This window comes from Lethenteron reissneri, chromosome 24, assembly GCF_015708825.2.
Source record: "Lethenteron reissneri isolate LAM-NWPU_2019-01 chromosome 24, ASM1570882v1, whole genome shotgun sequence".
In the NCBI taxonomy this organism is placed as follows: domain Eukaryota; kingdom Metazoa; phylum Chordata; class Hyperoartia; order Petromyzontiformes; family Petromyzontidae; genus Lethenteron; species Lethenteron reissneri.
The window spans coordinates 5,254,503-5,268,101 of record NC_083802.1 but is presented as its reverse complement, the minus strand read 5'-3'; the positions used below and the strand labels follow the sequence as shown (position 1 = coordinate 5,268,101).

The 13,599-nt window shown below is 42.1% G+C and overlaps 1 protein-coding gene across 3 annotated transcripts in view; it reads left to right on the top strand.

The window, feature by feature from the left end:
• The window catches only part of OCLN (occludin), a 48,320-nt gene extending 45,510 nt beyond the window's left edge, over positions 1–2,810 (top strand). For all 3 annotated transcript variants that reach the window (XM_061558022.1, XM_061558021.1, XM_061558023.1), the window contains 2 exons: positions 73–114; positions 274–2,810. In XM_061558022.1, the coding sequence (XP_061414006.1) occupies positions 73–114; positions 274–372 (141 nt within the window). In that variant the 3' untranslated portion in view covers positions 373–2,810. The remainder of the gene's footprint in view (positions 1–72; positions 115–273) is intronic.
• Positions 2,811–13,599: the final 10,789 nt, after the last annotated feature.

Below are 13,599 nucleotides of genomic sequence, written 5' to 3'. Positions count from 1 at the left end.
TGATTTAATTTTACCACCGTTAGAATACAGTCACTAACAGGCAGCAATGTGTGTGTGTGTGTTATGCCACAGGATGCAGCTGAGCAGTTTAACAGACTGAAAGACATCAAACAAGTAAGTAAAGTCACTCGGACTTGAACGCACGGCACGTTTGTAGATATTTCTCACACACTTTGAAATATGTGTTGCTTGGAAGGCTATTTATTGATGCATTTCCCATCGGGCACTTATGTCTATAAAACTGTTGATATATACCGACTGTCTTTTTGTCAGACGCAGGCCTACAAGGACAAGAAGCAGCACTGCAAAGAGCTCAAGCGCACCGTCACTCACATCAAGCAGATGGTTTCCGACTATGATCGCGCCAAGTGAGAAGCCATTTTTTTAGGGAGCCTTTGACAGAGCATGGTTTGTCATTTTGGCTTTTTATCCTTGGTGGGTTTTTTTAAGCTTAAGTAGTTGAATAAGTGGTTCACTCCTGAAAACCATTTTTTGATAAGTGCCGAGGTAAGATCATTTGACCCATTGGGTCATTGAATTATTTTGGTCCATGTTTTTTAAAATAGAAAATAAACTGCTACTCTTGTATTTTGACGTCATAAAAATTATTTTGTTTTGAAATGTGTTATTAGCTGCAATACTGATTATTTTGTGATGTTGCTTTCTACTGATTGTGCATTAAACTGGTGGGCTTATATGGAAATGCTTAATGTGCGAGGAGAAATATAATGCTCTATACGTCTTAAGCGACAGCAGCGTACACTTATGCCCGTATTCTTCGTCACAGCTCAGCACAGGCTTTGGCTCTGGCTCCAGTGAGCCGGCTCAAAGCCATGCTGAACTTGAGCCCGGCTCTGAGCATGGTGCCCAACCATCTCCAGGGTGTCCATGAGCTGAGCTAAGCCATGGCTGATTCAGTCATCCATCTTTGAAATAAATTGACCAACTGAAGCCTGAGCTGAGTCATTTTATAGGCCAGGCCAGAGCGGAGCCGTGACTAAGAATATGGCCCCTAAGAGTAGAGCTTCACCTTTTTGCCTATTTCCCACATTTAGTCAGTTCACTGATGGATGAAGGACTCCACACCACGTGCCGGCCATGAGGGGTCTTGTTTGACGATTCTTCACCGTTCTGGTCTGTGTGGGTTGGTGAGAGGGGGCAGGGAGTGTGAGGGTGGAGGGACCGGTTAAAATTACACTCGCCACTGGTGTTGGCTGAGACCAAGGAATCCATGCCAGGTAACTGGGTTCAGTGCAGTGTGATAACCACTGCTCAACCCCATTTGTATATCCCTAAAACGTGAATATATTGCAGATTTGACATGGTGTGCGCAGCTGCATTCTTAATTGCACACAACATAAATGTACACACCTGGTTTAGAGACCCCTCTCTGGGCTACATCATCACGTGGTGGTTTGAACATCGAACAATTCCTGAAAGAGCAATCAACTGACAATTAAATAGTTGGAATTTGCTTGATCAGAATGTGTAAATCTGCAACGGATCCTTTGCCATGAATTCAGGTGATGCTCTACTGTAATTATGTATTGTGGAAAGAGTGAATCGAATAGAAGATGTAACATTTAAGAGAATTACTGCATATTAACTTTAATAGTCTTAATTGAGATTCATGTACTTTTGTTAGTACGTGTACTTTCATGCATGAATTTAATTAATTACACTTTGACCTTGCTCTGACGGGCCTTGATTTGCTGTGATCTGTGTGTAAATGACTTTGTGGTCTCTATAACATTGGAATGCAATGCTTTTTGAAAGCAGAATTAATAAAAAGAAGTACTCTAAAAGGTAAAAAAAAAAAAATCTACAATATAACTCGAGATGCGGTGAAATTTGTTATCGCACTGGCCTTGCAAACCAGAGGTTGGCGGGGCATCCTCCCGACACGGCAGTTGAAACAATGGGCCAATATGTTAAGCCCCCACCTGCCTCTGTCCACCCAGCAGTATAAATGGGTACCACCACAGTGAAGTCGATCGATCGGTCGGTCGTATGTGGTGGGCAAGAAGCGGCCAAATACTCTCCATAAGGGCTTTCTAGAGCTCCCTCTAGTGGGAGGCCCTGTCGTCGGTAGTAGTGCAAGCAGGCAATTGCAGGGCTGCACCTTTACCATTTACAACATGACTTGTCATGCAACAATAATTTTTATTTGTACGCAAGGTGATCGTACAAATTGGGTATAACTGGAGATTGCCTGGGCAGTTTTGCTTGTTTAGATCAAGGTCCAAGCCTAATTTATAGAGGGAATATTGAACTAAGTTTGGTTAAGGATAATGTTTTAAAGCATGACACCTGGCAATTGTAAAGATGTGTGTAACTGGACAGCTGTGAGAAGAGCTTCATAGCTCATCGGATTTCTCCAGGATAAATAAAAATTCTGTAATATTTTTTGACTGATTATAAAGAAATGTTCACCCTAAGTAAACCAATGAATGTGATCGTTTGAAAGAAAAAATAATGTACAACACATTTGGTAACAGCACATGTATGTAAAATATGTATTTTTTTAAGCTCGTTGTGGTATTAAAACATGTGTATGTGTTTGGTATGTGTATATCAATTGTTACTTGCTTTGACATATAACATACAAATGTTTATCGTCATTTTAAGTTGGGGTAAGTTTCGATACCGCTTGATCGTGTCTGGTGGTGGGAATTTATTTGTAAGTTCATTTTAAACATAATTAATATTCACATATTCTAGACTTAACATTTGTATTTTTTCTCATAGAATGTAAACTTTGTTGATACACACAGACAAAAAAATAAACTCTTTTTGTTAAATACCATGAATGTGATGTAATGTTTGTTTCATTCTGTATATTTGCCTTGCATCGCTAAAAGCCAAAACTAAGGGCGGTTGTAAAACACAATTGTTAAAATGTATTTCTGTGTTGTGATGTACAAGCTCAAAACGTCATAGATTAAGCCGTCCATATTTTATGCCCAATGACATTCCAATTATTATTTATAATACGTTACTGTTGGGTTGGATTGTGTAGGTATATTGCCAATATTCAGCTCCACCCTCTGCCACTCAACAGAGCCAATAAAATAAAGTTGCCACGTGCACAACTATGCTAACTGAATTGTTTTTTCAGTGCACTGGAATGTTTAAAAAGCAAGCAAGATTTTGGCAATTTAAAAGCCTATGTGAATAGGATTACTTTCCAGTTGTGCTATTGGTGTCATGCCGAGAGATGAATGAAGTTCCATCCAGAACTCGAAACCTAACGGTGCATCACTCGGTGTCATCGAACAGCCCCAGAAGATGATATCACAACTGCAGGTCACCTCTATAGACATCTTTACACTATGGGGGGCCACCTTCCAATGCCTTTTAAAACATGTTTGCTCTGTGTTCAGGAAAACAAAACTGGAAGAAGCCAATTTCTTTGAAAAGCCAAATGATTGTTTTATTGCACATGGTGTGATTATGGGTGGCTGCACGGATTCGAACCCAGTGTTCAACATCCCTGAACTATCATTCACACTGCAGTATTCTAACCATGTGGAACAACGTTAGCGGCTTGTTTTCCTCACTTGGCTTTATTGTACAGGTTTCCCCTGCTTTATGCGGGAGATAATGTCCAAGAAAAGTGCTCACAAAGCAAAACTGCACAAAATGTAGTCCCATGTCCAACCGGATGCGTGTGGATTCAAACTGGGTATAGCAAATCTTGGGTAGAAATCGGTTAGCCGCATGTACGCGGAATCGCACAAACTGACCCCATGTAAAGCGAGGGAAACCTGTGTTTTAAAAATTGCAAATGCAAATTAAGTTTACATAAACAATTATTTAAGATTGCCATATATTAAGCATACATCTACTATATATTAAGCATTCATTTTGTTGTAACTTTTTGGTGTTTAGATGTATGCTTAATATGTATAGTGAAAACAGCAGTACATATACATTGAGTGCTATTGATGTTTAATAATGAGCTGCTCAACCTGTGTTCCCATTTAACTCCTTATTGGCTTTCCTTCATATTAAACTACAGGAAAGTGGAGTATTTTGAACATGTCCATTAAATATCCTTTTGGTAAATTGAATTGAATGTCTGACATGGACAAATAGTAAATCAATGTCTAATGAAATTGACAATGCTTTTCAAAGGCTTCGTAATATACAAAGTGTGTAGAAATTGGTCAATTGTAAATATCTATATATGAAGATATTTAAAAAATACTCGCAGAGTGTAAGTACAGAGCAATCCATTTGCTTGCGTTTATGCCCTATACATGATTTATTAATAAAAAGGCTTGGTATATAAAGATGTTAAAATTTACAAACAGACATGTCGGGTCAGTGATTTGCTGCTCAAATGAGCATTTAAGTGGTGCTCATCCCTTTACGTTTCTGAGCCAGTGGTGGAAATTCCTTAAACCTATGCCAGGGCGAGTCTAAGATATAGTACAACCACTGTTAACTTCCCTACAAAGTGGTAGTATTTTGTCGAGCCTGGAGCGATGATGGGCTGAATCAACCCCCAAACCGGGGTTTGGATTTGGAGCCAAGCCACTCACTATCCCGCGGAACCACCTTGCCGGTTATTATAGTACTTTAGTAGCCCAGGCATCTTTAAAGTTTATATACGAAAGTATCTTGCGAAGAAAAATAGTTTGGAGTTTATATTTGTCAAAACACTTGTACTGTTCTTCAGTGTAGGAATAAGAAGAATAACTTCAATTCCCCGAGAGCCTCACAGAATCTCAAGACTTAGGAGGGGTCCTGATTTGGGATGTTTTGCCAATCGCATTCATGAGTATTTACCATGTGGGAGGAAACTGGAAACCCCATGCATGCAAGGATTGACACTCGGCACTACCAGCCGCTGACCACGTCATTGTTACAGGACTGCAGCGCCTGATAAGCCGTGTTGGTCATCCAAATACCTACCAGGCCTCACTCTGCCCAGCTTTTAAAGTTTGGTGAAAATGAGTGCATTTGAGTTTTTCCTTTCATGTTTTTTGTTTGTTCCCAGCATATACTCAACCGTATGCCACTATTTGGCTTTCAAGCCCTATTTATTTTACAAGATATGGGGATTAAGTTTTACGATTTGATGGACAGTCAATTTCTGCTATAACGCGTGTTTTCATAATGCGAATTGGATAACATAATGAACGTATTAGGGAACATTTTTATAACGCGGATGCAAATTGGACATAATGCGATTGAGTGAACGGAACTATGTCACGTGAGTAGGAATAAGCGGTCGTTACGGCTGCCTTGGGATACTGCTGGATGCTTCTCGATGCTGCCGACACGCCTCAGTCTTTGTGCAGCCTGCGTACGCATCTGGCCTGTTATCGTGGACTGCTTTACCCCATATTATTTGTCGTCTCGCGTTTTGCATACAACCTTGTTGATTTTCATTACAATGAGTAGCTTAGTGACTAACACTGTAACATACCTTTTTCTCTCATTTAATGTTTTATTTAATTAATTAACGAATTATATTATTAAATTAAAACAGTAATTATAAAATAACAGACAAATCAACAATAATATAACATGAAAAATGTCAGTAATCGTTGGTGTTTTCGAAATCTACTAACCCCTAACCCCTTAATTCTTCCCATTTAATTAATGGTTATTATAACGCGAATTTTCCAGAACAGGCTTTATTTGGATTAATCACCGCGAGACGCAAGATACAATTTGTAGTACTGTATACTTGGGTTCGAAAATAAAACGTTCAACACGTTTGTACGTAATCTTGGGGTGGACTCAATACAAATTTTAGCTATCCATATTTTCTAGTAAAAAGCGTAGACGACTATTGGGGTTTATTCTTTTAACTTCGCTTTTTAACCCCTTCTCGAGCATCATTCGAATTTGCATGTACGTCTTTCACAACCAGCTGTATCACGTGTGCCTTTATGCATTCATACATTACATGCATGTGTACGGTGGATACGTTTCAGATGTCATTTTTCGGATATGGGATTTTATTTTTAGATGTAATTTCAGATTGTATTTTGGATTTTTTAATTTTAATTAATGACATTTTGACAACGTTCAAATTAACTATTGCATTTGTTTAATGGTTAACATTTTTGCAATACAAGTAGAATTTTTACGTGAATATTTCTTATTTTAGTAATTTTACCCAAAGTGACACCACGTGACATAATTTGTACTTGACAATTTTTCGACGTTTTGTGTTTTCATTGATTCAAATGATCACATTTGACGCATAAGCATTTAAAAGGTATGAAAAGCAAAAACATTTCAAATGCCAAGAATACTCAGTAATATCTCAAGTTGGGCCTCAAATTCCAATATCTGCAAAAATGACATTTTAAACGAATTCCTTATGTATATGCACATGTACTATATTGATGAATAATCAATGTAAATTGATTATCACGGTTGGCTACGTACGGTGCGAAAGAAGTTCAACATGTTAATTGAACCCACAAATATAGTGACACTGAGCTCCACAAACATAAATTAATTATTACTGTATAGGGGATAAAGAAGACCATGTACTCTGACAAACAATACATCTGTCAATACACAGCAATGTTTTCAGTTGGGGTGTAGATCTTCGTTTCATTGCGGTGTGGAAAAGGATTATCCTCATAGATTTTTCAGACCCAAGCTCTGTCAAACACTGGATTATCAGCAGAAGATCTCTTGTCCTCGTGGCACGTGACATGCTGTGAATAATCCTCATTAAAGAGTCCGCCGCTTGAGCAAGGACCGGAGAGAGCCTCTAACCCGCTATACTCTCGCCCTAACGGAGAAGGAGAGAAGTGTTCACCATGTCATATATAAAGCCAATAAGAGTAGCAGTTGCTATAGAGACAACTGTATGCCTGCATATACGGCTCTCGCAACTTGAGGACAGGCACGGACATGCGTTAGGCCGTCAAAAAATACACTGGTCAAACAAAAAAAATTCTGGCCTGGACTTTTGCAGCTGTTTTAGACTAATTTCAGGGTGCTGATTCCCAATCTGATCTCAGATTTGCTCTATCACATCTCATTTTTATGCTATCGGCATACCCCATTTTCATTTATTTTACCCGAAATTAACTCTGTCACTTATGATTGCAAGTTGTTGCGAGTCAGTGACTGATTTAGTGTTAAAATATGGTGCTGTATTTTTTGGATAGTGTGTTTATAATATCATTTTATGCAGATATCCACATTTCTTTAATATTTTTCTTCTGCAGTTTTTATTGAAAATGCAATATTTGATATCTCAAAAACCTGATGTGATAGACAAAAACTGATGCCAGATTTGGAATCAGCACCCCAAAATTACCTTAAACCCGTTGGAATACCTTATGCCAGAAAAAGTGTGTTGACCAGTGATACATACACGTTCCAAAAGTGTAATTGCAAGAATGCACTGTTACTTACGGAGAATAGGAAAACGTATGCCGAAGGACCCTGGGTGTGCAACCCGGAGGGAAACATTACGGACAGACGCGGCTGATGTGCTTCTGTGGCATGGCCCCCTGCATCACCGAGCTGTGGGCAGAGACGAGTGGAGCCATCCACGCTCACTACTCAGGTAGAGCCACTGACGCTGGGTGTGCATTTCAAACTCACTTGTCATGGGCGAGGCTGACATTAGGTCTCTCTTGTCTTCTTTGCCTAAGTGAATGAGTGACTCCAGCTTCCTCCATCCCATCCGGAACCACATCTTCATCTCGAAAACACCGCACTCCTGACTTGGGTATCTTGAGCCACAACTGGGAGAGGAGAGTTCAGGTGGCTTCCTTTTACCTGCCTCAAAAATGTGGGTGTTCTTTTGGTGACGCCATCACCGGCTCGGCTTTAACATCGTGGCCAGGCGAATTAGGTACAGACACTGAATCCATGAGACCACAGTAGCATCGTACCAATTCAGGTGCAGTACCGTTTTGTTTTTAGTCTTGTTGTCCTTTGTCCCTTTGTAGATCTAAGAGCTGTTTTCGCCAAGAGTATAGAGCGCAGTGGCTTTTGGCTAACCATCGAAGAGACGTTCACTGCATCACAGGCTCTCAGGTGCGCTTCTGCGGCCGTCTGGAACATTCACCCTTCCGATATTATGAAGCCATTGGAGCTCTGCACTTTAAAATCTAGATTCAAAACGAATTTCTTTCAAATTGCTTCTTTTTATTGTGTTGTCCTTCCCCCCCCCCCCACGCATCTGATTAGCACGGTTGGATACATACGGTGCAAAAGAAGTTTAACATTCTGTCTTGTCGTGTTTAAATTGTGACCCTGCAAAGACATCTTCAACTCATAAGTAGAATTGCATCATGTTCCGCATCAACTGGAGCAGTGTTCCAAGGGCAAAGGGGCTGTTACTGACTATAAATATCCCACTCCTACCTGTGAATGATTATCTCCATGTGCAGCAGTATTAAAAAAAAACTGTATCTGTTCTGTCGTTCACAGCGAGAGTGATGTCTCTACAAATACTGTGCAGTGCTGTACTACATATGAATTTGCTTTTGCATCTCTATGAGTGTTTCTAAGTAGCCACGTATGGTTATAACCATATTGTTAACGTCGCACGAAGACATGTTGTATATGAGTGAGTATGTACGTTATCGTATACACACATCATTCATTTAAAAACCTCACCACATCGGTCATTAACACCATCTTACAAGAGAAAAGCATAATTGCCTAAAGTTCCAGGCAGTTGCAGGAGACAGGTTGAATATATTTGACTTGCCTCTAGTAAATCACACTTTACACTAATGACAATTGTGATGATTTTTTCTATACATAAATACAAGATAAACTGTCCATGTTCAAAACACTCAATATAAATAAGTTGATAGGTTCATAATAAGTAGGATTTCCATGCCATTTATCGACCCAGGAAATCCACACTGAGTCTAAAAAAAAATTCAGGAGAGTCCTGCATTGCATTGCTCGGTCAATACCGTTAATCGTGGGGTTGGCATATGGAAGAAAACCGAAGTACCTGGAGACACTCCACACGCATCAGGGGACAACACGCAACACAACCATCTCCTGGCCACCTTGTAGCCCCATACCCACAACACCTTGCCAAGCCTCACCCATCTCAAGCACTAACCGGGCTTCTCTGTCTTGCGTAGCGTCTGAGACCCGACAAGATCGGGCACAGTTTGGGTGATATTGTCATAGGTTGTGTATGAGGTGCTGCGATGAGCGTCTACAGTCCAGGGGTGGGGGACCGTTTTTCTACCAAGGGCCATTTGATATTTTTAACATCATTCGTGGGCCATACAAAATTATCAACTTAAAAATTAGCCTGTTATATTTGGTCAAACATTTAATTAACTCATCCCTAATGTGATGGCTGGAACTGCTTATCTTTGGCGAGGCGTGGTGATGTTAGCTGGTATTGATGATGTTGCTGCTCGCAACTGCTTTTCCAGGTTTGCTCCTAGATTTATTGAATTTCGAGTCCTGCCTGCGGTTGCCTTGGCAGGGCCAGACCTTATGATTTTGCGGGCCTTACACGGCCCGCGGGCCGGACGTTCCCCACCCCTGTGCTACATGGAGCGTAAGATATTGGTGTGCTTTGGGGTTGCCTTGCCCGCTGACAAAACCCTACAGCTGTAGGCTGCCCTGTGGCTGAGGGCCCCCGCAGGTGATATACACGGGATGTTGAGAACTGTACTTGTTTTGAGATGCCCTTAAAATCAAAATTGTATTGTGGTGTCATTGCAATTGAGAGTATTTGGCTGCTGTACATTTCCAGCATGATAAGCAAGCCACTTCGTTGAGCCATCATTTGTGGCCAGGTCGCTTCTGAAAAATAACTATATAGCTCAGTGGGCCTTACCTGGCATTTTTTGTTTAAAATGAAAAAAAAAGGATTGAAAAAAAAACATTTTTTTATTTTGTACCGACTCTGGACGTTCACATATCCGACCTTTTCACATTTTCCCAAATACCACACAGTCCAGGGCAAGTCGGATACGCGACGTTGCACTGTAGAGGAACATGGAGAGTATTCACTGCCGCTACCTTCAGCATGTGCTCGGTTTATCTATCCTCGCTTCGCTGACAGAACACCGCGGTTTTATTTGTGGCCTGTGGCCGGGCATGGCATATTTATGACGGCTTATGAGCGTGAAACCTATGCCGTGGACTGTAACGCCTTTCTGGAAGGCTGCTTGGTCAGAGAACTTCGGGGTATTAGAGTGAAGCATTGTTAAATTTACAAAAATAGATATTCATAAACTTTACTGGCGAATTGCCCGATGATGCTGGATGCAATTACCAGCGAAACGTTGTACTCAAATTGTAAATGTTGTAGTTTCACGCTTCACCGCAACGGTGGGCTAAAGCAGTGAACTATTTGTCTTTTGTCAACGTGACACTTTTTTACTGATTGGCCGTGTCGGGTGGTGGAGGGTTACGACACATTTATAAATAACGCGATCTAAACCCAAAAACGTTGATTATGAATAATATTGGTCGCGAAAGCCTACGTGTTTAACTGATCAATGTAAATTATTACCATTTTGCAAATCTAATGCACGTATGCTGCATGCATGTACGTTTTCACAGCCGTTTGCCGCAATCCACTGCTGGATGAGTGCCCTATCCATGCCATGCGGGACGTCCAGATTAATTGTCTATACTTCACCACGCTGGTCATTGCAGGTAGGTGAAGGTGGAGCATAGAAGTATAGTACAATGCCTTTTGCTGCCCCCACGTAGCCCTGAGGTCTATAACGACCTTCTGTGCACGGTGGGGTTGCCCATTCACACACACTATCCAGGCTCAACGCCGCTTCGCTTCTGAGATTTGATGAAGATGCGTGCATTCAGAGTGGGTCGGTCATAGGCCATATCTTGTGTGTGCATTCGTTGCTCTACGGTCTATTATGCGCCCGCGTGATGCTGTAGCAAACGCCAGTTTGGTGTTTGGAACTCGGCACCTCCTCGTTCGGGCGTCATAGTTTATACCACTTAATTGGAAGCCAACGACGGCAGTTGTCACGGAAAGTCTCACCCTCACCATACGAAGGACACATTCGCAGTGTGTTGATGTGGTTTTCTCACGGCTCGATGTACGAGAAATGCTCTTAAAGGCTGCTCTTTTTGGGATAGCCGTGGCGAGCGCTGCTCCTTTATCACTCGCGACGTTTCGCCTCCCACGCTGGAGGCATTTTTACTGCCTGAAGATGGAGGCATCGCACTGCCTGAAGATGGAGGCATCACACTGGCTGAAGATGGAAGCATCGCACTGGCTGAAGATGCCTCCATCATGGGAGGTGAAACGTCGCGTAGGAGACAGGAGCAACGCTTGCCACGAATATCCCAAAAAGAGCAGCTCTTAAGAGCAATTTCCTCCAAAGTTCATTATGATATGTCAACTCAAACTTCTTGACCCTACCACTCTACCACTTGGCTCTTTTGAATGTAACTAGTTGTAATTCACAGCCCGGCACTATTTGTTTGTGGATGGTGAAGGCTTCCCATACTCTTTGGACAATGGCCATCCTCACTGCTGGTCCTCAGCTAATGGTCGGAATTGCTGGTGTCTATGCCAATACGCAATCTCGTCTCGCTGTTATATTTTGTATACATATAATTTATTCCAAGCTTGATAGTGGAGTCATGCCGCGAGACGATTTAAAACAAATCATCCAGATCTCTCACAATTAGTAGAGAAACATCAAACACCGTCCCAGGGAATGGACCCCTACAAATATGGCATCATAAAACTAATTTTGAATCCATTTAAATAGCCACCACCTAGAATAGAGTAAGAGGTGAAGGTGCAGCCCTGCAATTGCTTGCCCTACAGCCGGATGAAGGGCCTCCACTAGAGGGAACTCTGGAGTGCCCCTCTCGATGGGAATTTTGGCCTACTCTTCCAGGTGTGTTAGGCATCTTGGACGATGGTGGCGGTACCCGCACTTTACCCCACCGCGCCCGCGACCTGTGATGTACCTGTTTATACCGCAGGTGGACAGATGCGAGGGATTCAAGAGATGTGTGTACCCATTGCTGTAACTGCCGCGTCTGACGACTACCTCTGGATTCCTAGCCCGGTGTGCTAATCCGTCGCAAACAACAACGGCACCGTCCGATATCGGACGGTGTACCCTCGCGTAAATGACGTCGCATCTGAAAGCAACATTTTCGGATTTTCAAAGCTGGCATATGACAAGTGAAACATGAATGTAATTGAGATTTTGTGTGTGTGCAGTCACTGGTGGCGGCGCTACGGTCGCCTAACGGCGTGCAGTGGCCCAGATCTGAACTGGTGATCTCGGCAGTGTTGGTTCAGTGCTCTGACAAGGGGCATTAGCACTCTGAGCTATTTAGCCACGTCTAGAACAGCCGCGGTCTATCCCTAAGCACTATTGACTTCCTATCAAGTGGGTGCTCTCCTGATGGCACTTGTCCATCCCAACGGGTTGCTTGGCTAAAGTTGACAATGACAGTCATCTCGTCGACCGTGTCCCTTCACCGGCTCGTTTATTTTGTGTGTGTGTGTGCGCGCGCGCATGTGTCACAGTTCAATTCTGACTAAAGTAAGTGACGACTAAAATTAAAATACCGTACGATAATATAAATAACAGCGGTCAATATGCAATTATGGTGGAGCACGCGGGGTGATCAATTTATAGATACCCCACGAGCTTAGCTTGTGACATTGTTAAAGTTGTTTTTTTCAAAGCTTCGACCATGCCTCCCATCTGTTTCGATACATTTATTAAATCTTTTAACACTCTTCCTGTCAGATACGGGGCCATCACTCTACAACGTTCAGTCACCTGTTGCGAAGAGAGCCGTTACAAATCAGTGGGGTATCTATAAACGAATCACGCTATTTATCATCACAATAGGGAGTAAATATGTTTTTTTTTCTTGATCCACCAAGGAATGCTCTCATGGCACTGGAACTCAGAACGAGTGCTGCGCCATAGTTTTACTGAAGTGTCCATGTTAAAATAAACGTGTCTCTTTTTCTTCCTTACAAGCAACGACATCAATGAATGTGCATTTGGCTTTATTCCCCACTCGATATATTCCGGAAATGCTGCAACGGCGAGCTTGGAGTAGGGATTATTTATCGGTAAGCAACTGAATGAATGTGCAGTGGCGGGAGGTTCCTGCAGTGGGCCACATCTTGGCTTCAGAGTGAAACACGTGGCTTGTGTTCCGTTACAACGGTATCAGGAACCTAATCGCACATTGGCTGGAGATTACACAGAAGAGGGCTGAGATCCTTGCTAAGTTTCGCTGGTGCAGAAGCGTTACTTCATGGTCAGAGGACACCTTATTTGAGTCTCCCCTCGTAATATCCCTTATATACGCCGAGCACCAAGATTATTTTTAGGAGTGTCCTGCATCATGACCATTGGCCAATGCCAGTAATACACATTAAATGGCATGTGGTATAAAACCACAGCCCTGGAAAGGGCGCTGTATAAATCCGAAAAAGAATAGAAAGCATATGCAGTAAAACCTTGGATTGCGAGCATAATTCGTTCCGGAAAACGTGTTTGTAATCCAAAGCACTCGTTTATCATTTGTGATCACGTGACGCTCGGCAGACAAAGCGTATACACGTACTACTCGTATTGCAAGACCTCGCTCGTTTATCAA